General features: G+C 62.5%; 1 protein-coding gene across 1 annotated transcript in view; it reads right to left on the bottom strand.

Moving 5' to 3' along the window:
• Positions 1-4,610: 4,610 nt before the first annotated feature.
• Positions 4,611-25,169, bottom strand: part of lrrc71 (leucine rich repeat containing 71) — a gene marked incomplete at its 3' end in the record, with an annotated part of 49,439 nt that continues 28,880 nt past the window's right edge. Inside the window, exon 5 of the mRNA XM_072494515.1 lies at positions 4,611-4,770. Coding sequence (XP_072350616.1) covers positions 4,611-4,770 — 160 coding nt within the window. The remainder of the gene's footprint in view (positions 4,771-25,169) is intronic.

Genomic DNA, 25,169 nt, shown 5'->3' with positions numbered 1-25,169 from the left:
GGGGTGTGTTGGGAGTTTGGGGTGTGTTGGGAGTTTGGGGTCTGTTGGGAGTTTGGGGTGTGAGGGGGAGTGTAGGGTGTGTTCGGAGTTTGGGGTGTGAGGGGGAGTGTGGGTGTGTTCGGTGTGAGGTGTGTGAAGGGGAGTGTGGGGTGTGTTGGGAGCGTGTGGGTGTGAGGGGCAGTGTGGGGTGTGTTGGAGTTTTGGGGTGTGTTGGGAGTTTGGGGGGTGTGAGGGGGGAGTTTGGGGTGTGAGGGGGAGTGTGGGGTGTGTGGGAGTTTGGGGGTGTGAGGGGGGAGTGTGGGGGTGTGAGGGGGAGTGTGGGGTGTGTTGGGTGTGTGGGGGTGTGAGGGGGAGTGTGGGGTGTGAGGGGGAGTGTGGGGTGTGAGGGGGAGTGTGGGGTGTGAGGGGGAGTGTGGGGTGTGAGGGGGAGTGTGGGGTGTGAGGGGCAGTGTGGGGTATGTTGGGTGTGAGGGTGGTTGAGGGGGAGTTTGGGGGTGCGGGTTGTAGGGGGGAGTGTGGGGGTGTGAGGGGAGTGTGGGGTGTGTTGGGTGTGAGGGTGTGTGAGGGGGAGTTTGGGGGTGTGAGGGGGAGTGTGGGGTGTGAGGGGCAGTGTGGGGTTTGAGGGCAATGTGGGGTGTGAGGGGAGTGTGGGGTGTGAGGGGGAGTGTGGGGTGTGAGGGGGAGTGTGGGGTGTGAGGGGAGTGTGGGGTGTGAGGGGGAGTTTGGGGGTGTGAGGGGGAGTTTGGGGGCGTGAGGGGGAGTTTGGGGGTGTGAGGGGAGTTTGGGGGTGTGAGGGGGAGTTTGGGGGTGTGAGGGGGAGTATGGGGTGTGAGGGGGTGTATGGGGTGAGGGGGAGTATGGGGTGTGAGGCGGAGTGTGGGGTGTGAGGGGGAATGTGGGGTGTGAGGGGGAATGTGGGGTGTGTTGGGAGTTTGGGGGTGTGAGGGGGGGTGTGGGGTGTGAGGGGGAATGTGGGGTGTGTTGGGAGTTTGGGGGGGTGAGGGGGGATTGTGGGGTGTGAGGGGGGAGTGTGGGGTGTGAGGGGGAGTGTGTTGGGAGTTTGGGGGTGTGAGGGGGGAGTGTGGGGTGTGAGGGGGAGTGTGGGGTGTGTTGGGAGTTTGGGAGGGGTGAGGGGGGAGTGTGGGGGTGAGGGGGAGTGTGGGGTGTGAGGGGGAGTGTGGGGTGTGTTGGGAGTTTGGGGTGTGTTAGGGGGAGTGTGGGGTGTGTTGGAGTTTGGGGTGTGAGGGGGAGTGTGGGTGTGTTGGGTGTGAGGGGGAGTTTGGGGCTGTGAGGGGGAGTGTGGGGTGTGAGGGGAGTGTGGGGTGTGAGGGGAGTGTGGGGTGTGTTGGAGTTTGAGGGTGTGAGGGGGACTGTGGGGTGTGAGGGGGGAGTGTGGGGTGTGAGGGGGGAGTGTGGGGTGTGAGGGGGGAGTGTGGGGTGTGTTGGGAGTTTGGGGTGTGTGAGGGGGGAGTGTGGGGTGTGTTGGGAGTTTGGGGTGTGAGGGGGAGTGTGGGGTGTGTTAGGAGTTGGGGTGTGAGGGGGAGTGTGGGGTGTGAGGGGGGGAGTGTGGGGTGTGAGGGGGAGTGTGGGGTGTGAGGGGGGAGTGTGGGGTGTGTGGGAGTTTGGGGGTTTGTGAGGGGGGAGTGTGGGTGTGTTGGGAGTTTGGGTGTGGGGGAGTGGGGGTGTGTTAGGAGTTTGGGGTGTGAGGGGGAGTGTGGGGTCTGAGGGGGAGTGTGGGGGTGTGAGGGGGAGTGTGGGGTGTGTTGGGAGTTTGGGGTGTGAGGGGGAGTGTGTGGTGTGAGGGGGCGTGTGGGGGGTGTTGGGAGTTTGGGGTTGTGAGTGGGGAGTGTGCGGTGTGAGGGGGAATGTGGGGTGTGAGGGGGAGTGTGGGGTGTGTTGGGAGTTTGCGGGTGTGAGGGGGAGTGTGAGGGGGAGTGTGGGGTGTGAGGGGGTGTATGGGGTGTGAGGGGGTTTGGGGTGTGAGGGGGAGTGTGGGGTGTGAGGGGGAGTGTGGGGTGTGAGGGGGAGTGTGGGGTGTGTTGGGAGTTGGGGGTGTGGGGGTGAGTGGGGGGTGGGGGGAGTGTGGGGTGTGAGGGGAGTGTGGGGTGTGTGGGGTTTGGGGGTGTGAGGGGGAGTGTGGGGTGTGAGGGGGAGTGTGGGGTGTGAGTGGGGTCTGAGGGGGTGTGAGGGGGAGTGTGGGTGTGAGGGGGAGTGTGGGGTGTGTGGGGTTTGGGGTGTGAGGGGGAGTGGGGGTGTGAGGGGGAGTGTGGGGTGTGAGGGGAGTGTGGGGTGTGATGGGGAGTGTGGGGTGTTGGAGTTGGGGTGTGGGTGGTTGGGGTTTGGGGGTGTGAGGGGGAGTATGGGGTGTGAGGGTGAGTGTGGGGTGTGTTGGGAGTTTGGGGTGTGAGGGGGAGTGTGGGTGTGAGGGGAGTGTGGGGTGTGTGGGAGTTTGGGGGGTGAGGGGGAGGGTGGGGTGTGGAGGGGGAGGTGTGGGGTGTGTTGGGTGTGAGGGGAGTTTGGGGCTGTGAGGGTGAGTGTGGGGTGTGTTGGGAGTTTGGGGTGTGAGGGGGAGTGTGAGGTGTGAGGTGTGGGGGGAGTGTGGGGTGTGTGGGGGTGTTGGGTGTGTTGGGAGTTTGGGGGTGTGAGGGGGAGTGTGGGTGTGTTGGGAGTTTGGGGGTGTGTGGGGGGTGTGGGTGTGAGGGGGGAGTGTGGGGTGTGAGGGGGGTGTGGGGTGTGTTGGGAGTTTGGGGGTGTGAGGGGGGGTGTGGGGTGGTGAGGGGGAGTGTGGGGGGTGAGGGGGAGTGTGGGTGTGGGGGGAGTGTGGGGTGTGAGGGGGAGTGTGGGGGTGTGAGGGGGAGTGTGGGGTGTGTTGGGAGTTTGGGGTGTGAGGGGGAGTGTGGGGTGTGAGGGGGAGTGTGGGGTGTGTTGGGAGTTTGGGGTGTGAGGGGAGTGTGGGGTGTGAGGGGGAGTGTGGGGTGTGTTGGGAGTTTGGGGGTGTGAGGGGGAGTGTGGGGTGGAGGGGGAGTGTGGGGTGTGAGGGGGAGTGTGGGGTGTGAGGGGGAGTGTGGGGTGTTTTGGGAGTTTGGGGGTGTGAGGGGGAGTGTGGGGTGTGAGGGGGAGTGTGGGGTGTGTTGGGAGTTTGGGGGTGTGAGGGGGAGTGTGGGGTGTGAGGGGGAGTGTGGGGTGTGAGGGGGGTGTGTGGGGTGTGTTGGGAGTTGGGGGGTGGTGAGGGGGGAGTGTGGGGTGTTTGGGAGTTTGGGGGTGTGAGGGGGAGTGTGGGGTGTGGAGGGGGGGTGTGGGGTGTGTTGGGAGTTTGGGGGTGTGAGGGGGAGTGTGGGGTGTGTTGGGAGTTTGGGGGTGTGAGGGGGGAGTGTGGGGTGTGTTGGGAGTCTGGGGGTGTGAGGGGGCGTGTGGGTGAGAGGGGGAGTGTGGGGTGTGAGGGGGAGTGTGGGGTGTGTTGGAGTTTGGGGGTGTGAGGGGGAGTGTTGGGTGTGTTGGAGTTTGGGGGTGTGAGGGGGGAGTGTGGGGTGTGTTGGGAGTCTGGGGGGTGTGAGGGGGCGTGTGGGGTGTGAGGGGGGAGTGTGGGGTGTGAGGAGAGTGTGGGGTGTGTTGGGAGTTTGGGGGTGTGAGGGGGAGTGTGGGGTGTGTTGGGAGTTTGGCGGTGTGAGGGGGAGTGTGGGGTGTGTTGGGAGTCTGGGGTGTGAGGGGGCGTGTGGGGTGTGAGGGGAGTGTGGGGTGTGAGGGGGAGTGTGGGGTGTGAGGGGGAGTGTGGGGTGTGTTGGGAGTTTGGGGGTGTGAGGGGGAGTGTGGGGTGTGAGAGGGAGTGTGGGGTGTGAGGGGGAGTGTGGGGTGTGTTGGGAGTTTGGGGGTGTGAGGGGGAGTGTGGGGTGTGAGGGGGAGTGTGGGGTGTGAGGGGGAGTGTGGGGTGTGAGGGGGAGTGTGGGGTGTGTTGGGTGTTTGGGGGTGTGAGGGGGAGTGTGGGGTGTGAGGGGAGTGTGGGGTGGTGTGGGGGAGTGTGGGGTGTGTTGGGAGTTTGGGGGTGTGAGGGGGAGTGTGGGGTGTGAGGGGGAGTGTGGGGGTGTGAGGGGGAGTGTGGGGGTGTGTTGGGAGTTTGTTGGGGGTGTGAGGGGGAGTGTGGGGTGTGTTGGGAGTTTGGGGGTGTGAGGGGGAGTGTGGGGTGTGTTGGGAGTTTGGCGGTGTGAGGGGGAGTGTGGGGTGTGAGGGGGAGTGTGGGGTGTGTTGGGAGTTTGGCGGTGTGAGGGGGAGTGTGGGGTGTGAGGGGGAGTGTGGGGTGTGAGGGGGAGTGTGGGGTGTGTTGGGAGTTTGGGGGTGTGAGGGGGAGTGTGGGGTGTGAGGGGGAGTGGGGTGTGTTGGGAGTTTGGGGGTGTGAGGGGGAGTGTGGGGTGTGTTGGGAGTTTGGCGGTGTGAGGGGAGTGTGGGGTGTGAGGGGGAGTGTGGGGTGTGTTGGGAGTTTGGGGGTGTGAGGGGGAGTGTGGGGTGTGAGGGGGAGTGTGAGGGTGTGTTGGGAGTTTGGCGGTGTGAGGGGGAGTGTGGGGTGTGAGGGGGGGTTACAGTCTGACCGCTCGGGGATAAGAAGGTCTCAGACGTACATTTGCGATGTGAATGGCTCCGATATCTGTGATGTGGTTGAAGCTGAGGTTTATGGACAGAACCATCTTGTTCGCCCTTTTAATGGTTGACAGGGCTTCTCCAATCAGCTTCGCGCCTTCATCGTCGATCAAGTTGTTCCGTAAAGTTAGATGTTGGAATCTGTGAAGGAATTAAGTGGTGACCTCGCAGCCTCGTGCACAGAACGACAGAATAACTCTACGTAAACAGACCAGCCATGATAGAATGTCGCAGCAGGATCGATGGGCCGAGTGGCCTTATGCTGCAGCTTTGTCTTGAGGGGCTGGTTTAGCTCAGTGCAGAACAAGGCCAGCAGCACCGCTTCAATTCCCGTACTTGCCTACCTCAACAGGTGCCGGAATATGGCAACTAGGGGCTATTCACAGTAACTTCATACTTGTTCTAATTCAAGGTTATTATTCTGGTGACATGTGTCTCAAGGACAATTCGTCCCCCCAGTTCTTCGATTCACCCCAATCCGCCGACATTCTCAATGCATTATCGGAGGAGTGTGTCACAGAGGGAGGTCCACACTGTGGGAGGGTCAGTACTGAGGGAGCGCCGCACTGTGTGAGGGTCAGTACTGAGGGAGCGCCGCACTGTCGGAGGGTCATGACTGAGGGAGCGCCGCACTGTCGGAGGGTCATGACCGAGGGAGCGCCGCACTGTCGGAGGGTCAGTACTGAGGGAGCCCCGCACTGTGGGAGGGTCAGTACTGAGGGAGTGCCGCACTGTGGGAGGGTCAGTACTGAGGGAGTGCCGCACTGTGAGGGTCAGTACTGAGGGAGTGCCGCACTGTCAGAGGGTCACTACTGAGGGTGTGCCGCACTGTCAGAGGGTCAGTACTGAGGGAGCGCCGCACTGTCAGAGGGTCAGTACTGAGGGAGTGCTGCACTGTGAGGGTCAGTACTGAGGGAGTGCCGCACTGTGAGGGTCAGTACTGAGGGAGTGCCGCACTGTGGGAGGGTCAGTCCTGAGGGAGTGCCGCACTGTGAGGGCCAGTACTGAGGGAGTGCCGCACTGTGGGAGGGTCAGTCCTGAGGGAGTGCCGCACTGTGAGGGTCAGTACTGAGGGAGTGCCGCACTGTGGGAGGGTCAGTGCTGAGGGAGCGCCGCACTGTCAGAGGGTCAGTGCTGAGGGAGTGCCGCACTGTCAGAGGGTCAGTACTGAGGGAGTGCCGCACTGTCAGAGGGTCAGTACTGAGGGAGTGCCACACTGTCAGAGGGTCAGTACTGAGGGAGCGCCGCACTGTCAGAGGGTCAGTACTGAGGGAGTGCCGCACTGTCAGAGGGTCAGTACTGAGGGAGCGCTGCACTGTCAGAGGGTCAGTACTGAGGGAGCTCCACACTGTGTGAGGGTCAGTACTAAGGGAGCGCCGCACTGTGGGAGGGTCAGTACTGAGGGAGCGCCGCACTGTCGGAGGGTCAGTTCTGAGGGAGCGCCGCACTGTCGGAGGGTCAGTACTGAGGGAGTGCCGCACTGTCGGAGGGTCAGTACTGAGGGAGCGCCGCACAGTGGGAGAATCAGTACTGAGAGAGTGCCGCACTGTGGGAGGGTCAGTACTGAGGGAGTGCCGCACTGTGGGAGGGTCAGTACTGAGGGAGTGCCGCATTGTGGGAGGGCCAGTACTGAGGGAGTGCCGCACTGTGGGAGGGTCAGTACTGAGGGAGTGCCGCACTGTGGGAGGGTCAGTACTGAGGGAGTGCCGCACTGTGGGGGGGGTCAGTACTGAGGGAGTGCCGCACTGTGGGAGGGTCAGTACTGAGGGAGTGCCGCACTGTGATGGTCAGTACTGAGGGAGTGCCGCACTGTGGGAGGGTCAGTACTGAGGGAGCGCCGCACTGTCAGAGGGTCAGTACTGAGGGAGTGCCGCACTGTCAGAGGGTCAGTACTGAGGGAGCGCTGCACTGTCAGAGGGTCAGTACTGAGGGAGCTCCACACTGTGTGAGGGTCAGTACTAAGGGAGCGCCGCACTGTGGGAGGGTCAGTACTGAGGGAGCGCCGCACTGTCAGAGGGTCAGTTCTGAGGGAGTGCCGCATTGTGGGAGAGCCAGTACTGAGGGAGTGCCGCACTGTGGGAGGGTCAGTACTGAGGGAGTGCCGCACTGTCAGAGGGTCAGTACTGAGGGAGTGCCGCACTGTCAGAGGGTCAGTACTGAGGGAGCACTGCACTGTCAGAGGGTCAGTACTGAGGGAGTGCCGCACTGTGGGAGGGTCAGTACTGAGGGAGTGCCGCACTGTGGGAGGGTCAGTACTGAGGGAGCGCCGCACTGTCAGAGGGTCAGTTATTAGGGAGTGCCGCATTGTGGGAGGGCCAGTACTGAGGGAGTGCCGCACTGTGGGAGGGTCAGTACTGAGGGAGTGCCGCACTGTGGGAGGGTCAGTACTGAGGGAGCACCGCACTGTCAGAGGGTCAGTACTGAGAGAGTGCCGCACTGTCAGAGGGTCAGTACTGAGGGAGTGCCGCACTGTCAGAGGGTCAGTACTGAGGGAGCACTGCACTGTCAGAGGGTCAGTACTGAGGGAGCTCCACACTGTGTGAGGGTCAGTACTGAGGGGGCGCCGTACTGTGGGAGGGTCAGTACTGAGGGAGTGCCGCACAGTGGGAGGTTCAGTACTGAGGGAGTGCCGCACTGTGGGAGGGTCAGTACTGAGGGAGTGCCGCACTGTGGGAGGGTCAGTACTGAGGGAGTGCCGCATTGTGGGAGGGCCAGTACTGAGGGAGTGCCGCACTGTGGGAGGGTCAGTACTGAGGGAGTGCCGCACTGTGGGAGGGTCAGTACTGAGGGAGCACCGCACTGTCAGAGGGTCAGTACTGAGAGAGTGCCGCACTGTCAGAGGGTCAGTACTGAGGGAGTGCCGCACTGTCAGAGGGTCAGTACTGAGGGAGCTCCACACTGTGTGAGGGTCAGTACTGAGGGGGCGCCGTACTGTGGGAGGGTCAGTACTGAGGGAACTCCGCACTGTGGGAGGGTCAGTACTGAGGGAGTGCCGCACTGTCAGAGGGTCAGTACTGAGGGAGCGCTGCACTGTCAGAGGGTCAGTACTGAGGGAGCGCCACACTGTATGAGGGTCAGTACTAAGGGAGCGCCGCACTGTGGGAGGGTCAGTACTGAGGGAGCGCCGCACTGTCGGAGGGTCAGTTCTGAGGGAGTGCCGCACAGTGGGAGGGTCAGTACTGAGGGAGAGCCGCACTGTCGGAGGGTCAGTACTGAGGGAGCACCGCACTGTCAGAGGGTCAGTACTGAGGGAGCGCCGCACTGTGGGAGGGTCAGTACTGAGGGAGTGCCGCACTGTCGGAGGGTCAGTACTGAGGGAGCGCCGCACTGTCAGAGGGTCAGTATTGAGGGAGCACCGCACTGTCAGAGGGTCAGTACTGAGGGAGTGCCGCACTGTGGGAGGGTCAGTACTGAGGGAGCTCCGCACTGTCAGAGTGTCAGTATTGAGGGAGCACCGCACTGTCAGAGGGTCAGTACTGAGGGAGTGCCGCACTGTGGGAGGGCCAGTACTGAGGGAGTGCCGCACTGTCAGAGGGTCAGTACTGAGGGAGTGCCGCAGCACTGTCAGAGGGTCAGTACTGAGGGAGTGCCGCACTGTGGGAGGGTCAGTACTGAGGGAGTACTGCACTGTGGAGGGTCAGTACTGAGGGAGCGCCGCACTGTGGGAGGGTCAGTACTGAGGGAGTGCCGCACTGTGGGAGGGTCAGTACTGAGGGAGTGCCGCACTGTGGGAGGTCAGTACTGAGGGAGTGCCGCACTGTGGGAGGGTCAGTACTGAGGGAGCCCGCACTGTGGGAGGGTCAGTACTGTGGGAGTGCAGCACTGTGGGAGGGTCAGTACTGAGGGAAACCCGCACTGTGGGAGGGTCAGTGCTGAGGGAGTGCCGCACTGTGGGAGGGTCAGTACTGAGGGAGCGCCGCACTGTCAGAGGGTCAGTACTGAGGGAGTGCCGCATTGTGGGAGGGTCAGTACTGAGGGAGTGCCGCACTGTGGGAGGGTCAGTACTGAGGGAGTGCCGCACTGTGAGGGTCAGTACTGAGGGAGTGCCGCACTGTGGGAGGGTCAGTACTGAGGGAGTGCCGCACTGTGGGAGGGTCAGTGCTGAGGGAGCGCTGCACTGTGAGGGTCAGTACTGAGGGAGTGCCGCACTGTGGGAGGGTCAGTCCTGAGGGAGTGCCGCACTGTGAGGGTCAGTACTGAGGGAGTGCCGCACTGTGGGAGGGTCAGTGCTGAGGGAGCGCCGCACTGTCAGAGGGTCAGTGCTGAGGGAGTGCCGCACTGTCAGAGGGTCAGTACTGAGGGAGTGCCGCACTGTCAGAGGGTCAGTACTGAGGGAGTGCCGCACTGTCAGAGGGTCAGTACTGAGGGAGCGCCGCACTGTCAGAGGGTCAGTACTGAGGGAGTGCCGCACTGTCAGAGGGTCAGTACTGAGGGAGCGCCGCACTGTGGGAGGGTCAGTACTGAGGGAGCGCCGCACTGTGGGAGGGTCAGTACTAAGGGAGCGCCGCACTTTGGAGGGTCAGTACTGAGGGAGCGCTGCACTGTCAGAGGGTCAGTACTGAGGGAGCTCCACACTGTGTGAGGGTCAGTACTAAGGGAGCGCCGCACTGTGGAGGGTCAGTACTGAGGGAGCGCCGCACTGTCGGAGGGTCAGTTCTGAGGGAGTGCCGCACAGTGGGAGGGTCAGTACTGAGGGAGTGCCGCACTGTGGGAGGGTCAGTACTGAGGGAGTGCCGCACTGTGGGAGGGTCAGTACTGAGGGAGTGCCGCATTGTGGGAGGGCCAGTACTGAGGGAGTGCCGCACTGTGGGAGGGTCAGTACTGAGGGAGTGCCGCACTGTGGGAGGGTCAGTACTGAGGGAGTGCCGCACTGTGGGAGGTCAGTACTGAGGGAGTGCCGCACTGTGGGAGGGTCAGTACTGAGGGAGTGCCGCACTGTGGAGGGTCAGTACTGAGGGAGCGCCGCACTGTCAGAGGGTCAGTACTGAGGGAGTGCCGCACTGTCAGAGGGTCAGTACTGAGGGAGCGCTGCACTGTCAGAGGGTCAGTACTGAGGGAGCTCCACACTGTGTGAGGGTCAGTACTAAGGGAGCGCCGCACTGTGGGAGGGTCTGTACTGAGGGAGCGCCGCACTGTCGGAGGGTCAGTTCTGAGGGAGTGCCGCATTGTGGGAGGGCCAGTACTGAGGGAGTGCCGCACTGTGGGAGGTCAGTACTGAGGGAGTGCCGCACTGTGGGAGGGTCAGTACTGAGGGAGCACCGCACTGTCAGAGGGTCAGTACTGAGAGAGTGCCGCACTGTCAGAGGGTCAGTACTGAGGGAGTGCCGCACTGTCAGAGGGTCAGTACTGAGGGAGCACTGCACTGTCAGAGGGTCAGTACTGAGGGAGCTCCACACTGTGTGAGGGTCAGTACTGAGGGGGCGCCGTACTGTGGAGGGTCAGTACTGAGGGAACTCCGCACTGTGGGAGGGTCAGTACTGAGGGAGTGCCGTACTGTCAGAGGGTCAGTACTGAGGAGCGCTGCACTGTCAGAGGATCAGTACTGAGGGAGCGCCACACTGTGTGAGGGTCAGTACTAAGGGAGCGCCGCACTGTGGAGGGTCAGTACTGAGGGAGCGCCGCACTGTCGGAGGGTCAGTTCTGAGGGAGTGCCGCACAGTGGGAGGGTCAGTACTGAGGGAGTGCCGCACTGTCGGAGGGTCAGTACTGAGGGAGCACCGCACTGTCAGAGGGTCAGTACTGAGGGAGCGCCGCACTGTGGGAGGGTCAGTACTGAGGGAGCTCCGCACTGTCAGAGGGTCAGTACTGAGGGAGCGCCGCACTGTCAGAGGGTCAGTATTGAGGGAGCACCGCACTGTCAGAGGGTCAGTACTGAGGGAGCTCCGCACTGTCAGAGGGTCAGTATTGAGGGAGCACCGCACTGTCAGAGGGTCAGTACTGAGGGAGTGCCGCACTGTGGGTGGGTCAGTACTGAGGGAGTGCCGCACTGTCAGAGGGTCAGTACTGAGGGAGTGCCGTACTGTCAGAGGGTCAGTACTGAGGGAGTGCCGCACTGTGGGAGGGTCAGTACTGAGGGAGTGCCGCACTGTGGGAGGGTCAGTACTGAGGGAGTGCCGCACTGTGGGAGGGTCAGTACTGAGGGAGTGCCGCACTGTCAGAGGGTCAGTACGGAGGGAGTGCCGCACTGTGTGAGGGTCAGTACTGAGGGGGCGCCGTACTGTGGGAGGGTCAGTACTGAGGGAACTCCGCACTGTGGGAGGGTCAGTACTGAGGGAGTGCCGCACTGTCAGAGGGTCAGTACTGAGGGAGCGCTGCACTGTCAGAGGGTCAGTACTGAGGGAGCGCCACACTGTGTGAGGGTCAGTACTAAGGGAGCGCCGCACTGTGGGAGGGTCAGTACTGAGGGAGCGCCGCACTGTCGGAGGGTCAGTTCTGAGGGAGTGCCGCACAGTGGGAGGGTCAGTACTGAGGGAGAGCCGCACTGTCGGAGGGTCAGTACTGAGGGAGCACCGCACTGTCAGAGGGTCAGTACTGAGGGAGCGCCGCACTGTGGGAGGGTCAGTACTGAGGGAGTGCCGCACTGTCGGAGGGTCAGTACTGAGGGAGCGCCGCACTGTCAGAGGGTCAGTATTGAGGGAGCACCGCACTGTCAGAGGGTCAGTACTGAGGGAGTGCCGCACTGTGGGAGGGTCAGTACTGAGGGAGCTCCGCACTGTCAGAGTGTCAGTATTGAGGGAGCACCGCACTGTCAGAGGGTCAGTACTGAGGGAGTGCCGCACTGTGGGAGGGCCAGTACTGAGGGAGTGCCGCACTGTCAGAGGGTCAGTACTGAGGGAGTGCCGCACTGTCAGAGGGTCAGTACTGAGGGAGTGCCGCACTGTGGGAGGGTCAGTACTGAGGGAGTACTGCACTGTGGGAGGGTCAGTACTGAGGGAGCGCCGCACTGTGGGAGGGTCAGTACTGAGGGAGTGCCGCACTGTGGGAGGGTCAGTACTGAGGGAGTGCCGCACTGTGGGAGGGTCAGTACTGAGGGAGTGCCGCACTGTGGGAGGGTCAGTACTGAGGGAGCCCCGCACTGTGGGAGGGTCAGTACTGTGGGAGTGCAGCACTGTGGGAGGGTCAGTACTGAGGGAAACCCGCACTGTGGGAGGGTCAGTGCTGAGGGAGTGCCGCACTGTGGGAGGGTCAGTACTGAGGGAGCGCCGCACTGTCAGAGGGTCAGTACTGAGGGAGTGCCGCATTGTGGGAGGGTCAGTACTGAGGGAGTGCCGCACTGTGGGAGGGTCAGTACTGAGGGAGTGCCGCACTGTGAGGGTCAGTACTGAGGGAGTGCCGCACTGTGGGAGGGTCAGTACTGAGGGAGTGCCGCACTGTGGGAGGGTCAGTGCTGAGGGAGTGCTGCACTGTGAGGGTCAGTACTGAGGGAGTGCCGCACTGTGGGAGGGTCAGTCCTGAGGGAGTGCCGCACTGTGAGGGTCAGTACTGAGGGAGTGCCGCACTGTGGGAGGGTCAGTGCTGAGGGAGCGCCGCACTGTCAGAGGGTCAGTGCTGAGGGAGTGCCGCACTGTCAGAGGGTCAGTACTGAGGGAGTGCCGCACTGTCAGAGGGTCAGTACTGAGGGAGTGCCGCACTGTGGGAGGGTCAGTACTGAGGGAGCGCCGCACTGTCAGAGGGTCAGTACTGAGGGAGTGCCGCACTGTCAGAGGGTCAGTACTGAGGGAGCGCTGCACTGTCAGAGGGTCAGTACTGAGGGAGCTCCACACTGTGTGAGGGTCAGTACTAAGGGAGCGCCGCACTGTGGGAGGGTCTGTACTGAGGGAGCGCCGCACTGTCGGAGGGTCAGTTCTGAGGGAGTGCCGCATTGTGGGAGGGCCAGTACTGAGGGAGTGCCGCACTGTGGGAGGGTCAGTACTGAGGGAGTGCCGCACTGTGGGAGGGTCAGTACTGAGGGAGCACCGCACTGTCAGAGGGTCAGTACTGAGAGAGTGCCGCACTGTCAGAGGGTCAGTACTGAGGGAGTGCCGCACTGTCAGAGGGTCAGTACTGAGGGAGCACTGCACTGTCAGAGGGTCAGTACTGAGGGAGTGCCGCACTGTGGGAGGGTCAGTACTGAGGGGGCGCCGTACTGTGGGAGGGTCAGTACTGAGGGAACTCCGCACTGTGGGAGGGTCAGTACTGAGGGAGTGCCGTACTGTCAGAGGGTCAGTACTGAGGGAGCGCTGCACTGTCAGAGGATCAGTACTGAGGGAGCGCCACACTGTGTGAGGGTCAGTACTAAGGGAGCGCCGCACTGTGGGAGGGTCAGTACTGAGGGAGCGCCGCACTGTCGGAGGGTCAGTTCTGAGGGAGTGCCGCACAGTGGGAGGGTCAGTACTGAGGGAGTGCCGCACTGTCGGAGGGTCAGTACTGAGGGAGCACCGCACTGTCAGAGGGTCAGTACTGAGGGAGCGCCGCACTGTGGGAGGGTCAGTACTGAGGGAGCTCCGCACTGTCAGAGGGTCAGTACTGAGGGAGCGCCGCACTGTCAGAGGGTCAGTATTGAGGGAGCACCGCACTGTCAGAGGGTCAGTACTGAGGGAGCTCCGCACTGTCAGAGGGTCAGTATTGAGGGAGCACCGCACTGTCAGAGGGTCAGTACTGAGGGAGTGCCGCACTGTGGGAGGGTCAGTACTGAGGGAGTGCCGCACTGTCAGAGGGTCAGTACTGAGGGAGTGCCGTACTGTCAGAGGGTCAGTACTGAGGGAGTGCCGCACTGTGGGAGGGTCAGTACTGAGGGAGTACTGCACTGTGGGAGGGTCAGTACTGAGGGAGCGGCGCACTGTGGGAGGGTCAGTACTGAGGGAGCTCCGCACTGTGGGAGGGTCAGTACTGAGGGAGTGCCGCACTGTGGGAGGGTCAGTACTGAGGGAGTGCCGCACTGTGGGAGGGTCAGTACTGAGGGAGTGCCGCACTGTCAGAGGGTCAGTACGGAGGGAGTGCCGCACTGTGTGAGGGTCAGTACTGAGGGGGCGCCGTACTGTGGGAGGGTCAGTACTGAGGGAACTCCGCACTGTGGGAGGGTCAGTACTGAGGGAGTGCCGCACTGTCAGAGGGTCAGTACTGAGGGAGCGCTGCACTGTCAGAGGGTCAGTACTGAGGGAGCGCCACACTGTGTGAGGGTCAGTACTAAGGGAGCGCCGCACTGTGGGAGGGTCAGTACTGAGGGAGCGCCGCACTGTCGGAGGGTCAGTTCTGAGGGAGTGCCGCACAGTGGGAGGGTCAGTACTGAGGGAGAGCCGCACTGTCGGAGGGTCAGTACTGAGGGAGCACCGCACTGTCAGAGGGTCAGTACTGAGGGAGCGCCGCACTGTGGGAGGGTCAGTACTGAGGGAGTGCCGCACTGTCGGAGGGTCAGTACTGAGGGAGCGCCGCACTGTCAGAGGGTCAGTATTGAGGGAGCACCGCACTGTCAGAGGGTCAGTACTGAGGGAGTGCCGCACTGTGGGAGGGTCAGTACTGAGGGAGCTCCGCACTGTCAGAGTGTCAGTATTGAGGGAGCACCGCACTGTCAGAGGGTCAGTACTGAGGGAGTGCCGCACTGTGGGAGGGCCAGTACTGAGGGAGTGCCGCACTGTCAGAGGGTCAGTACTGAGGGAGTGCCGCACTGTCAGAGGGTCAGTACTGAGGGAGTGCCGCACTGTGGGAGGGTCAGTACTGAGGGAGTACTGCACTGTGGGAGGGTCAGTACTGAGGGAGCGCCGCACTGTGGGAGGGTCAGTACTGAGGGAGTGCCGCACTGTGGGAGGGTCAGTACTGAGGGAGTGCCGCACTGTGGGAGGGTCAGTACTGAGGGAGTGCCGCACTGTGGGAGGGTCAGTACTGAGGGAGCCCCGCACTGTGGGAGGGTCAGTACTGTGGGAGTGCAGCACTGTGGGAGGGTCAGTACTGAGGGAAACCCGCACTGTGGGAGGGTCAGTGCTGAGGGAGTGCCGCACTGTGGGAGGGTCAGTACTGAGGGAGCGCCGCACTGTCAGAGGGTCAGTACTGAGGGAGTGCCGCATTGTGGGAGGGTCAGTACTGAGGGAGTGCCGCACTGTGGGAGGGTCAGTACTGAGGGAGTGCCGCACTGTGAGGGTCAGTACTGAGGGAGTGCCGCACTGTGGGAGGGTCAGTACTGAGGGAGTGCCGCACTGTGGGAGGGTCAGTGCTGAGGGAGTGCTGCACTGTGAGGGTCAGTACTGAGGGAGTGCCGCACTGTGGGAGGGTCAGTCCTGAGGGAACTCCGCACTGTGGGAGGGTCAGTACTGAGGGAGCGCCGCACTGTGGGAGGGTCAGTACTGAGGGAGCTCCGCACTGTCAGAGGGTCAGTACTGAGGGAGCGCCGCACTGTCAGAGGGTCAGTATTGAGGGAGCACCGCACTGTCAGAGGGTCAGTACTGAGGGAGCTCCGCACTGTCAGAGGGTCAGTATTGAGGGAGCACCGCACTGTCAGAGGGTCAGTACTGAGGGAGTGCCGCACTGTGGGAGGGTCAGTACTGAGGGAGTGCCGCACTGTCAGAGGGTCAGTACTGAGGGAGTGCCGTACTGTCAGAGGGTCAGTACTGAGGGAGTGCCGCACTGTGGGAGGGTCAGTACTGAGGGAGTACTGCACTGTGGGAGGGTCAGTACTGAGGGAGCGGCGCACTGTGGGAGGGTCAGTACTGAGGGAGCTCCGCACTGTGGGAGGGTCAGTACTGAGGGAGTGCCGCACTGTGGGAGGGTCAGTACTGAGGGAGTGCCGCACTGTGGGAGGGTCAGTACTGAGGGAGTGCCGCACTGTCAGAGGGTCAGTACGGAGGGAGTGCCGCACTGTGTGAGGGTCAGTACTGAGGGGGCGCCGTACTGTGGGAGGGTCAGTACTGAGGGAACTCCGCACTGTGGGAGGGTCAGTACTGAGGGAGTGCCGCACTGTCAGAGGGTCAGTACTGAGGGAGCGCTGCACTGTCAGAGGGTCAGTACTGAGGGAGCGCCACACTGTGTGAGGGTCAGTACTAAGGGAGCGCCGCACTGTGGGAGGGTCAGTACTGAGGGAGCGCCGCACTGTCGGAGGGTCAGTTCTGAGGGAGTGCCGCACAGTGGGAGGGTCAGTACTGAGGGAGAGCCGCACTGTCGGAGGGTCAGTACTGAGGGAGCACCGCACTGTCAGAGGGTCAGTACTGAGGGAGCGCCGCACTGTGGGAGGGTCAGTACTGAGGGAGTGCCGCACTGTCGGAGGGTCAGTACTGAGGGAGCGCCGCACTGTCAGAGGGTCAGTATTGAGGGAGCACCGCACTGTCAGAGGGTCAGTACTGAGGGAGTGCCGCACTGTGGGAGGGTCAGTACTGAGGGAGCTCCGCACTGTCAGAGTGTCAGTATTGAGGGAGCACCGCACTGTCAGAGGGTCAGTACTGAGGGAGTGCCGCACTGTGGGAGGGCCAGTACTGAGGGAGTGCCGCACTGTCAGAGGGTCAGTACTGAGGGAGTGCCGCACTGTCAGAGGGTCAGTACTGAGGGAGTGCCGCACTGTGGGAGGGTCAGTACTGAGGGAGTACTGCACTGTGGGAGGGTCAGTACTGAGGGAGCGCCGCACTGTGGGAGGGTCAGTACTGAGGGAGTGCCGCACTGTGGGAGGGTCAGTACTGAGGGAGTGCCGCACTGTGGGAGGGTCAGTACTGAGGGAGTGCCGCACTGTGGGAGGGTCAGTACTGAGGGAGCCCCGCACTGTGGGAGGGTCAGTACTGTGGGAGTGCAGCACTGTGGGAGGGTCAGTACTGAGGGAAACCCGCACTGTGGGAGGGTCAGTGCTGAGGGAGTGCCGCACTGTGGGAGGGTCAGTACTGAGGGAGCGCCGCACTGTCAGAGGGTCAGTACTGAGGGAGTGCCGCATTGTGGGAGGGTCAGTACTGAGGGAGTGCCGCACTGTGGGAGGGTCAGTACTGAGGGAGTGCCGCACTGTGAGGGTCAGTACTGAGGGAGTGCCGCACTGTGGGAGGGTCAGTACTGAGGGAGTGCCGCACTGTGGGAGGGTCAGTGCTGAGGGAGTGCTGCACTGTGAGGGTCAGTACTGAGGGAGTGCCGCACTGTGGGAGGGTCAGTCCTGAGGGAGTGCCGCACTGTGAGGGTCAGTACTGAGGGAGTGCCGCACTGTGGGAGGGTCAGTGCTGAGGGAGCGCCGCACTGTCAGAGGGTCAGTGCTGAGGGAGTGCCGCACTGTCAGAGGGTCAGTACTGAGGGAGTGCCGCACTGTCAGAGGGTCAGCACTGAGGGAGTGCCGCACTGTCAGAGGGTCAGTACTGAGGGAGCGCCGCACTGTCAGAGGGTCAGTACTGAGGGAGTGCCGCACTGTCAGAGGGTCAGTACTGAGGGAGCGCCGCACTGTGGGAGGGTCAGTACTGAGGGAGCGCCGCACTGTGGGAGGGTCAGTACTAAGGGAGCGCCGCACTTTGGGAGGGTCAGTACTGAGGGAGCGCTGCACTGTCAGAGGGTCAGTACTGAGGGAGCTCCAGACTGTGTGAGGGTCAGTACTAAGGGAGCGCCGCACTGTGGGAGGGTCAGTACTGAGGGAGCGCCGCACTGTCGGAGGGTCAGTTCTGAGGGAGTGCCGCACAGTGGGAGGGTCAGTACTGAGGGAGTGCCGCACTGTGGGAGGGTCAGTACTGAGGGAGTGCCGCACTGTGGGAGGGTCAGTACTGAGGGAGTGCCGCATTGTGGGAGGGCCAGTACTGAGGGAGTGCCGCACTGTGGGAGGGTCAGTACTGAGGGAGTGCCGCACTGTGGGAGGGTCAGTACTGAGGGAGTGCCGCACTGTGGGAGGGTCAGTACTGAGGGAGTGCCGCACTGTGGGAGGGTCAGTACTGAGGGAGTGCCGCACTGTGGGAGGGTCAGTACTGAGGGAGCGCCGCACTGTCAGAGGGTCAGTACTGAGGGAGTGCCGCACTGTCAGAGGGTCAGTACTGAGGGAGCGCTGCACTGTCAGAGGGTCAGTACTGAGGGAGCTCCACACTGTGTGAGGGTCAGTACTAAGGGAGCGCCGCACTGTGGGAGGGTCAGTACTGAGGGAGCGCCGCACTGTCGGAGGGTCAGTTCTGAGGGAGTGCCGCATTGTGGGAGGGCCAGTACTGAGGGAGTGCCGCACTGTGGGAGGGTCAGTACTGAGGGAGTGCCGCACTGTGGGAGGGTCAGTACTGAGGGAGCACCGCACTGTCAGAGGGTCAGTACTGAGAGAGTGCCGCACTGTCAGAGGGTCAGTACTGAGGGAGTGCCGCACTGTCAGAGGGTCAGTACTGAGGGAGCACTGCACTGTCAGAGGGTCAGTACTGAGGGAGCTCCACACTGTGTGAGGGTCAGTACTGAGGGGGCGCCGTACTGTGGGAGGGTCAGTACTGAGGGAACTCCGCACTGTGGGAGGGTCAGTACTGAGGGAGTGCCGCACTGTGGGAGGGTCAGTACTGAGGGAGTGCCGCACTGTGGGAGGGTCAGTACTGAGGGAGTGCCGCATTGTGGGAGGGCCAGTACTGAGGGAGTGCCGCACTGTGGGAGGGTCAGTACTGAGGGAGTGCCGCACTGTGGGAGGGTCAGTACTGAGGGAGCACCGCACTGTCAGAGGGTCAGTACTGAGAGAGTGCCGCACTGTCAGAGGGTCAGTACTGAGGGAGTGCCGCACTGTCAGAGGGTCAGTACTGAGGGAGCACTGCACTGTCAGAGGGTCAGTACTGAGGGAGCTCCACACTGTGTGAGGGTCAGTACTGAGGGGGCGCCGTACTGTGGGAGGGTCAGTACTGAGGGAACTCCGCACTGTGGGAGGGTCAGTACTGAGGGAGTGCCGTACTGTCAGAGGGTCAGTACTGAGGGAGCGCTGCACTGTCAGAGGATCAGTACTGAGGGAGCGCCACACTGTGTGAGGGTCAGTACTAAGGGAGCGCCGCACTGTGGGAGGGTCAGTACTGAGGGAGCGCCGCACTGTCGGAGGGTCAGTTCTGAGGGAGTGCCGCACAGTGGGAGGGTCAGTACTGAGGGAGTGCCGCACTGTCGGAGGGTCAGTACTGAGGGAGCACCGCACTGTCAGAGGGTCAGTACTGAGGGAGCGCCGCACTGTGGGAGGGTCAGTACTGAGGGAGCTCCGCACTGTCAGAGGGTCAGTACTGAGGGAGCGCCGCACTGTCAGAGGGTCAGTATTGAGGGAGCACCGCACTGTCAGAGGGTCAGTACTGAGGGAGCTCCGCACTGTCAGAGGGTCAGTATTGAGGGAGCACCGCACTGTCAGAGGGTCAGTACTGAGGGAGTGCCGCACTGTGGGAGGGTCAGTACTGAGGGAGTGCCGCACTGTCAGAGGGTCAGTACTGAGGGAGTGCCGTACTGTCAGAGGGTCAGTACTGAGGGAGTGCCGCACTGTGGGAGGGTCAGTACTGAGGGAGTACTGCACTGTGGGAGGGTCAGTACTGAGGGAGCGGCGCACTGTGGGAGGGTCAGTACTGAGGGAGCTCCGCACTGTGGGAGGGTCAGTACTGAGGGAGTGCCGCACTGTGGGAGGGTCAGTACTGAGGGAGTGCCGCACTGTGGGAGGGTCAGTACTGAGGGAGTGCCGCACTGTCAGAGGGTCAGTACGGAGGGAGTGCCGCACTGTGGGAGGGTCAGTACTGAGGGAGTACTGCACTGTGGGAGGGTCAGTACTGAGGGAGCGCCGCACTGTGGGAGGGTCAGTACTGAGGGAGCTCCGCACGTGGGAGGGTCAGTACTGAGGGAGTGCCGCACTGTCAGAGGGTCAGTACTGAGGGAGCACCGGACTGTGGGAGGGTCAGTACTGAGGGAGTGCCGCACTGTCAGAGGGTCAGTACTGAGGGAGCGCCGCACTGTCAGAGGGTCAGTACTGAGGGAGTGCCGCACTGTCAGAGGGTCAGTACTGAGGGAGCGCTGCACTGTCAGAGGGTCAGTACTGAGGGAGCTCCACACTGTGTGAGGTCAGTACTAAGGGAGCGCCGCACTGTGGGAGGGTCAGTACTGAGGGAGCGCCGCACTGTCGGAGGGTCAGTTCTGAGGGAGTGCCGCACAGTGGGAGGGTCAGTACTGAGGGAGTGCCGCACTGTGGGAGGGTCAGTACTGAGGGAGTGCCGCACTGTGGGAGGGTCAGTACTGAGGGAGTGCCGCATTGTGGGAGGGCCAGTACTGAGGGAGTGCCGCACTGTGGGACGGTCAGTACTGAGGGAGTGCCGCACTGTGGGAGGGTCAGTACTGAGGGAGTGCCGCACTGTGGGAGGGTCAGTACTGAGGGAGTGCCGCACTGTGGGAGGGTCAGTACTGAGGGAGTGCCGCACTGTGAGGGTCAGTACTGAGGGAGTGCCGCACTGTGGGAGGGTCAGTACTGAGGGAGCGCCGCACTGTCAGAGGGTCAGTACTGAGGGAGTGCCGCACTGTCAGAGGGTCAGTACTGAGGGAGCGCTGCACTGTCAGAGGGTCAGTACTGAGGGAGCTCCACACTGTGTGAGGGTCAGTACTAAGGGAGCGCCGCACTGTGGGAGGGTCAGTACTGAGGGAGCGCCGCACTGTCGGAGGGTCAGTTCTGAGGGAGTGCCGCATTGTGGGAAGGCCAGTACTGAGGGAGTGCCGCACTGTGGGAGGGTCAGTACTGAGGGAGTGCCGCACTGTGGGAGGGTCAGTACTGAGGGAGCACCGCACTGTCAGAGGGTCAGTACTGAGAGAGTGCCGCACTGTCAGAGGGTCAGTACTGAGGGAGTGCCGCACTGTCAGAGGGTCAGTACTGAGGGAGCACTGCACTGTCAGAGGGTCAGTACTGAGGGAGCTCCACACTGTGTGAGGGTCAGTACTGAGGGGGCGCCGTACTGTGGGAGGGTCAGTACTGAGGGAGTGCCGCACAGTGGGAGGGTCAGTACTGAGGGAGTGCCGCACTGTGGGAGGGTCAGTACTGAGGGAGTGCCGCACTGTGGGAGGGTCAGTACTGAGGGAGTGCCGCATTGTGGGAGGGCCAGTACTGAGGGAGTGCCGCACTGTGGGAGGGTCAGTACTGAGGGAGTGCCGCACTGTGGGAGGGTCAGTACTGAGGGAGCACCGCACTGTCAGAGGGTCAGTACTGAGAGAGTGCCGCACTGTCAGAGGGTCAGTACTGAGGGAGTGCCGCACTGTCAGAGGGTCAGTACTGAGGGAGCACTGCACTGTCAGAGGGACAGTACTGAGGGAGCTCCACACTGTGTGAGGGTCAGTACTGAGGGGGCGCCGTACTGTGGGAGGGTCAGTCCTGAGGGAACTCCGCACTGTGGGAGGGTCAGCACTGAGGGAGTGCCGCACTGTCAGAGGGTCAGTACTGAGGGAGCGCTGCACTGTCAGAGGATCAGTACTGAGGGAGCGCCGCACTGTGGGAGGGTCAGTACTGAGGGAGCGCCGCACTGTCGGAGGGTCAGTTCTGAGGGAGTGCCGCACAGTGGGAGGGTCAGTACTGAGGGAGTGCCGCACTGTCGGAGGGTCAGTACTGAGGGAGCACCGCACTGTCAGAGGGTCAGTACTGAGGGAGCGCCGCACTGTGGGAGGGTCAGTACTGAGGGAGCCCCGCACTGTCAGAGGGTCAGTACTGAGGGAGCGCCGCACTGTCAGAGGGTCAGTATTGAGGGAGCACCGAACTGTCAGAGGGTCAGTACTGAGGGAGCTCCGCACTGTCAGAGGGTCAGTATTGAGGGAGCACCGCACTGTCAGAGGGTCAGTACTGAGGGAGTGCCGCACTGTGGGAGGGTCAGTACTGAGGGAGTGCCGCACTGTCAGAGGGTCAGTACTGAGGGAGTGCCGTACTGTCAGAGGGTCAGTACTGAGGGAGTGCCGCACTGTGGGAGGGTCAGTACTGAGGGAGTACTGCACTGTGGGAGGGTCAGTACTGAGGGAGCTCCGCACTGTGGGAGGGTCAGTACTGAGGGAGCGCCGCACTGTGGGAGGGTCAGTACTGAGGGAGCTCCGCACTGTGGGAGGGTCAGTACTGAGGGAGTGCCGCACTGTGGGAGGGTCAGTACTGAGGGAGTGCCGCACTGTGGGAGGGTCAGTACTGAGGGAGTGCCGCACTGTCAGAGGGTCAGTACTGAGGGAGTGCCGCACTGTGGGAGGGTCAGTACTGAGGGAGTACTGCACTGTGGGAGGGTCAGTACTGAGGGAGCGCCGCACTGTGGGAGGGTCAGTACTGAGGGAGCTCCGCACTGTGGGAGGGTCAGTACTGAGGGAGTGCCGCACTGTGGGAGGGTCAGTACTGAGGGAGTGCCGCACTGTGGGAGGGTCAGTACTGAGTTGGCTCTGCACTGTGGGAGGGTCAGTACTGAGGGAGTGCCGCACTGTGGGAGGGTCAGTACTGAGGGAGCGCCGCACTGTGGGAGGGTCAGTACTGAGGGAGCTCCGCACTGTGGGAGGGTCAGTACTGAGGGAGCACCACACTGTGGGAGGGTCAGTACTGAGGGAGCGCCGCACTGTCAGAGGGTCAGTACTGAGGGAGCGCCGCACTGTCAGAGGGTCAGTATTGAGGGAGCACCGCATTGTCAGAGGGTCAGTACTGAGGGAGCTCCGCACTGTCAGAGGGTCAGTATTGAGGGAGCACTGCACTGTCAGAGGGTCAGTACTGAGGGAGTGCCGCACTGTGGGAGGGTCAGTACTGAGGGAGCGCCGTACTGTCAGAGGGTCAGTACTGAGGGAGTGCCGCACTGTGGGAGGGTCAGTACTGAGGGAGTACTGCACTGTGGGAGGGTCAGTACTGAGGGAGCGCCGCACTGTGGGAGGGTCAGTACTGAGGGAGCTCCGCACTGTGGGAGGGTCAGTACTGAGGGAGTGCCGCACTGTGGGAGGGTCAGTACTGAGGGAGTGCCGCACTGTGGGAGGGTCAGTACTGAGGGAGTGCCGCACTGTCAGAGGGTCAGTACTGAGGGAGTGCCGCACTGTGGGAGGGTCAGTACTGAGGGAGCGCCGCACTGTGGGAGGGTCAGTACTGAGGGAGCTCCGCACTGTGGGAGGGTCAGTACTGAGGGAGTGCCGCACTGTGGGAGGGTCAGTACTGAGGGAGTGCCGCACTGTGGGAGGGTCAGTACTGAGTTGGCTCTGCACTGTGGGAGGGTCAGTACTGAGGGAGTGCCGCACTGTGGGAGGGTCAGTACTGAGGGAGCGCCGCACTGTGGGAGGGTCAGTACTGAGGGAGCTCCGCACTGTGGGAGGGTCAGTACTGAGGGAGCACCACACTGTGGGAGGGTCAGTACTGAGGGAGCACCACACTGTGGGAGGGTCAGTACTGAGGGGGCGCCGTACTGTGGGAGGGTCAGTACTGAGGGAGTGCCGCACAGTGGGAGGGTCAGTACTGAGGGAGTGCCGCACTGTGGGAGGGTCAGTACTGAGGGAGTGCCGCACTGTGGGAGGGTCAGTACTGAGGGAGTGCCGCATTGTGGGAGGGCCAGTACTGAGGGAGTGCCGCACTGTGGGAGGGTCAGTACTGAGGGAGTGCCGCACTGTGGGAGGGTCAGTACTGAGGGAGCACCGCACTGTCAGAGGGTCAGTACTGAGAGAGTGCCGCACTGTCAGAGGGTCAGTACTGAGGGAGTGCCGCACTGTTAGAGGGTCAGTACTGAGGGAGCACTGCACTGTCAGAGGGTCAGTACTGAGGGAGCTCCACACTGTGTGAGGGTCAGTACTGAGGGGACGCCGTACTGTGGGAGGGTCAGTACTGAGGGAGTGCCGCACTGTGGGAGGGTCAGTACTGAGGGAGCACCGCACTGTCAGAGGGTCAGTACTGAGAGAGTGCCGCACTGTCAGAGGGTCAGTACTGAGGGAGTGCCGCACTGTCAGAGGGTCAGTACTGAGGGAGCACTGCACTGTCAGAGGGTCAGTACTGAGGGAGCTCCACACTGTGTGAGGGTCAGTACTGAGGGGGCGCCGTACTGTGGGAGGGTCAGTACTGAGGGAGTGCCGCACAGTGGGAGGGTCAGTACTGAGGGAGTGCCGCACTGTGGGAGGGTCAGTACTGAGGGAGTGCCGCACTGTGGGAGGGTCAGTACTGAGGGAGTGCCGCATTGTGGGAGGGCCAGTACTGAGGGAGTGCCGCACTGTGGGAGGGTCAGTACTGAGGGAGTGCCGCACTGTGGGAGGGTCAGTACTGAGGGAGCACCGCACTGTCAGAGGGTCAGTACTGAGAGAGTGCCGCACTGTCAGAGGGTCAGTACTGAGGGAGTGCCGCACTGTCAGAGGGTCAGTACTGAGGGAGCACTGCACTGTCAGAGGGACAGTACTGAGGGAGCTCCACACTGTGTGAGGGTCAGTACTGAGGGGGCGCCGTACTGTGGGAGGGTCAGTCCTGAGGGAACTCCGCACTGTGGGAGGGTCAGCACTGAGGGAGTGCCGCACTGTCAGAGGGTCAGTACTGAGGGAGCGCTGCACTGTCAGAGGATCAGTACTGAGGGAGCGCCGCACTGTGGGAGGGTCAGTACTGAGGGAGCGCCGCACTGTCGGAGGGTCAGTTCTGAGGGAGTGCCGCACAGTGGGAGGGTCAGTACTGAGGGAGTGCCGCACTGTCGGAGGGTCAGTACTGAGGGAGCACCGCACTGTCAGAGGGTCAGTACTGAGGGAGCGCCGCACTGTGGGAGGGTCAGTACTGAGGGAGCCCCGCACTGTCAGAGGGTCAGTACTGAGGGAGCGCCGCACTGTCAGAGGGTCAGTATTGAGGGAGCACCGAACTGTCAGAGGGTCAGTACTGAGGGAGCTCCGCACTGTCAGAGGGTCAGTATTGAGGGAGCACCGCACTGTCAGAGGGTCAGTACTGAGGGAGTGCCGCACTGTGGGAGGGTCAGTACTAAGGGAGTGCCGCACTGTCAGAGGGTCAGTACTGAGGGAGTGCCGTACTGTCAGAGGGTCAGTACTGAGGGAGTGCCGCACTGTGGGAGGGTCAGTACTGAGGGAGTACTGCACTGTGGGAGGGTCAGTACTGAGGGAGCTCCGCACTGTGGGAGGGTCAGTACTGAGGGAGCGCCGCACTGTGGGAGGGTCAGTACTGAGGGAGCTCCGCACTGTGGGAGGGTCAGTACTGAGGGAGTGCCGCACTGTGGGAGGGTCAGTACTGAGGGAGTGCCGCACTGTGGGAGGGTCAGTACTGAGGGAGTGCCGCACTGTCAGAGGGTCAGTACTGAGGGAGTGCCGCACTGTGGGAGGGTCAGTACTGAGGGAGTACTGCACTGTGGGAGGGTCAGTACTGAGGGAGCGCCGCACTGTGGGAGGGTCAGTACTGAGGGAGCTCCGCACTGTGGGAGGGTCAGTACTGAGGGAGTGCCGCACTGTGGGAGGGTCAGTACTGAGGGAGTGCCGCACTGTGGGAGGGTCAGTACTGAGTTGGCTCTGCACTGTGGGAGGGTCAGTACTGAGGGAGTGCCGCACTGTGGGAGGGTCAGTACTGAGGGAGCGCCGCACTGTGGGAGGGTCAGTACTGAGGGAGCTCCGCACTGTGGGAGGGTCAGTACTGAGGGAGCACCACACTGTGGGAGGGTCAGTACTGAGGGAGCGCCGCACTGTCAGAGGGTCAGTACTGA

This window comes from Scyliorhinus torazame, unplaced genomic scaffold (assembly GCF_047496885.1).
Source record: "Scyliorhinus torazame isolate Kashiwa2021f unplaced genomic scaffold, sScyTor2.1 scaffold_564, whole genome shotgun sequence".
Classification (NCBI taxonomy): domain Eukaryota; kingdom Metazoa; phylum Chordata; class Chondrichthyes; order Carcharhiniformes; family Scyliorhinidae; genus Scyliorhinus; species Scyliorhinus torazame.
Note: the sequence above shows the minus strand (reverse complement) of the source record. Positions and strands in the feature narration are given on the sequence as shown.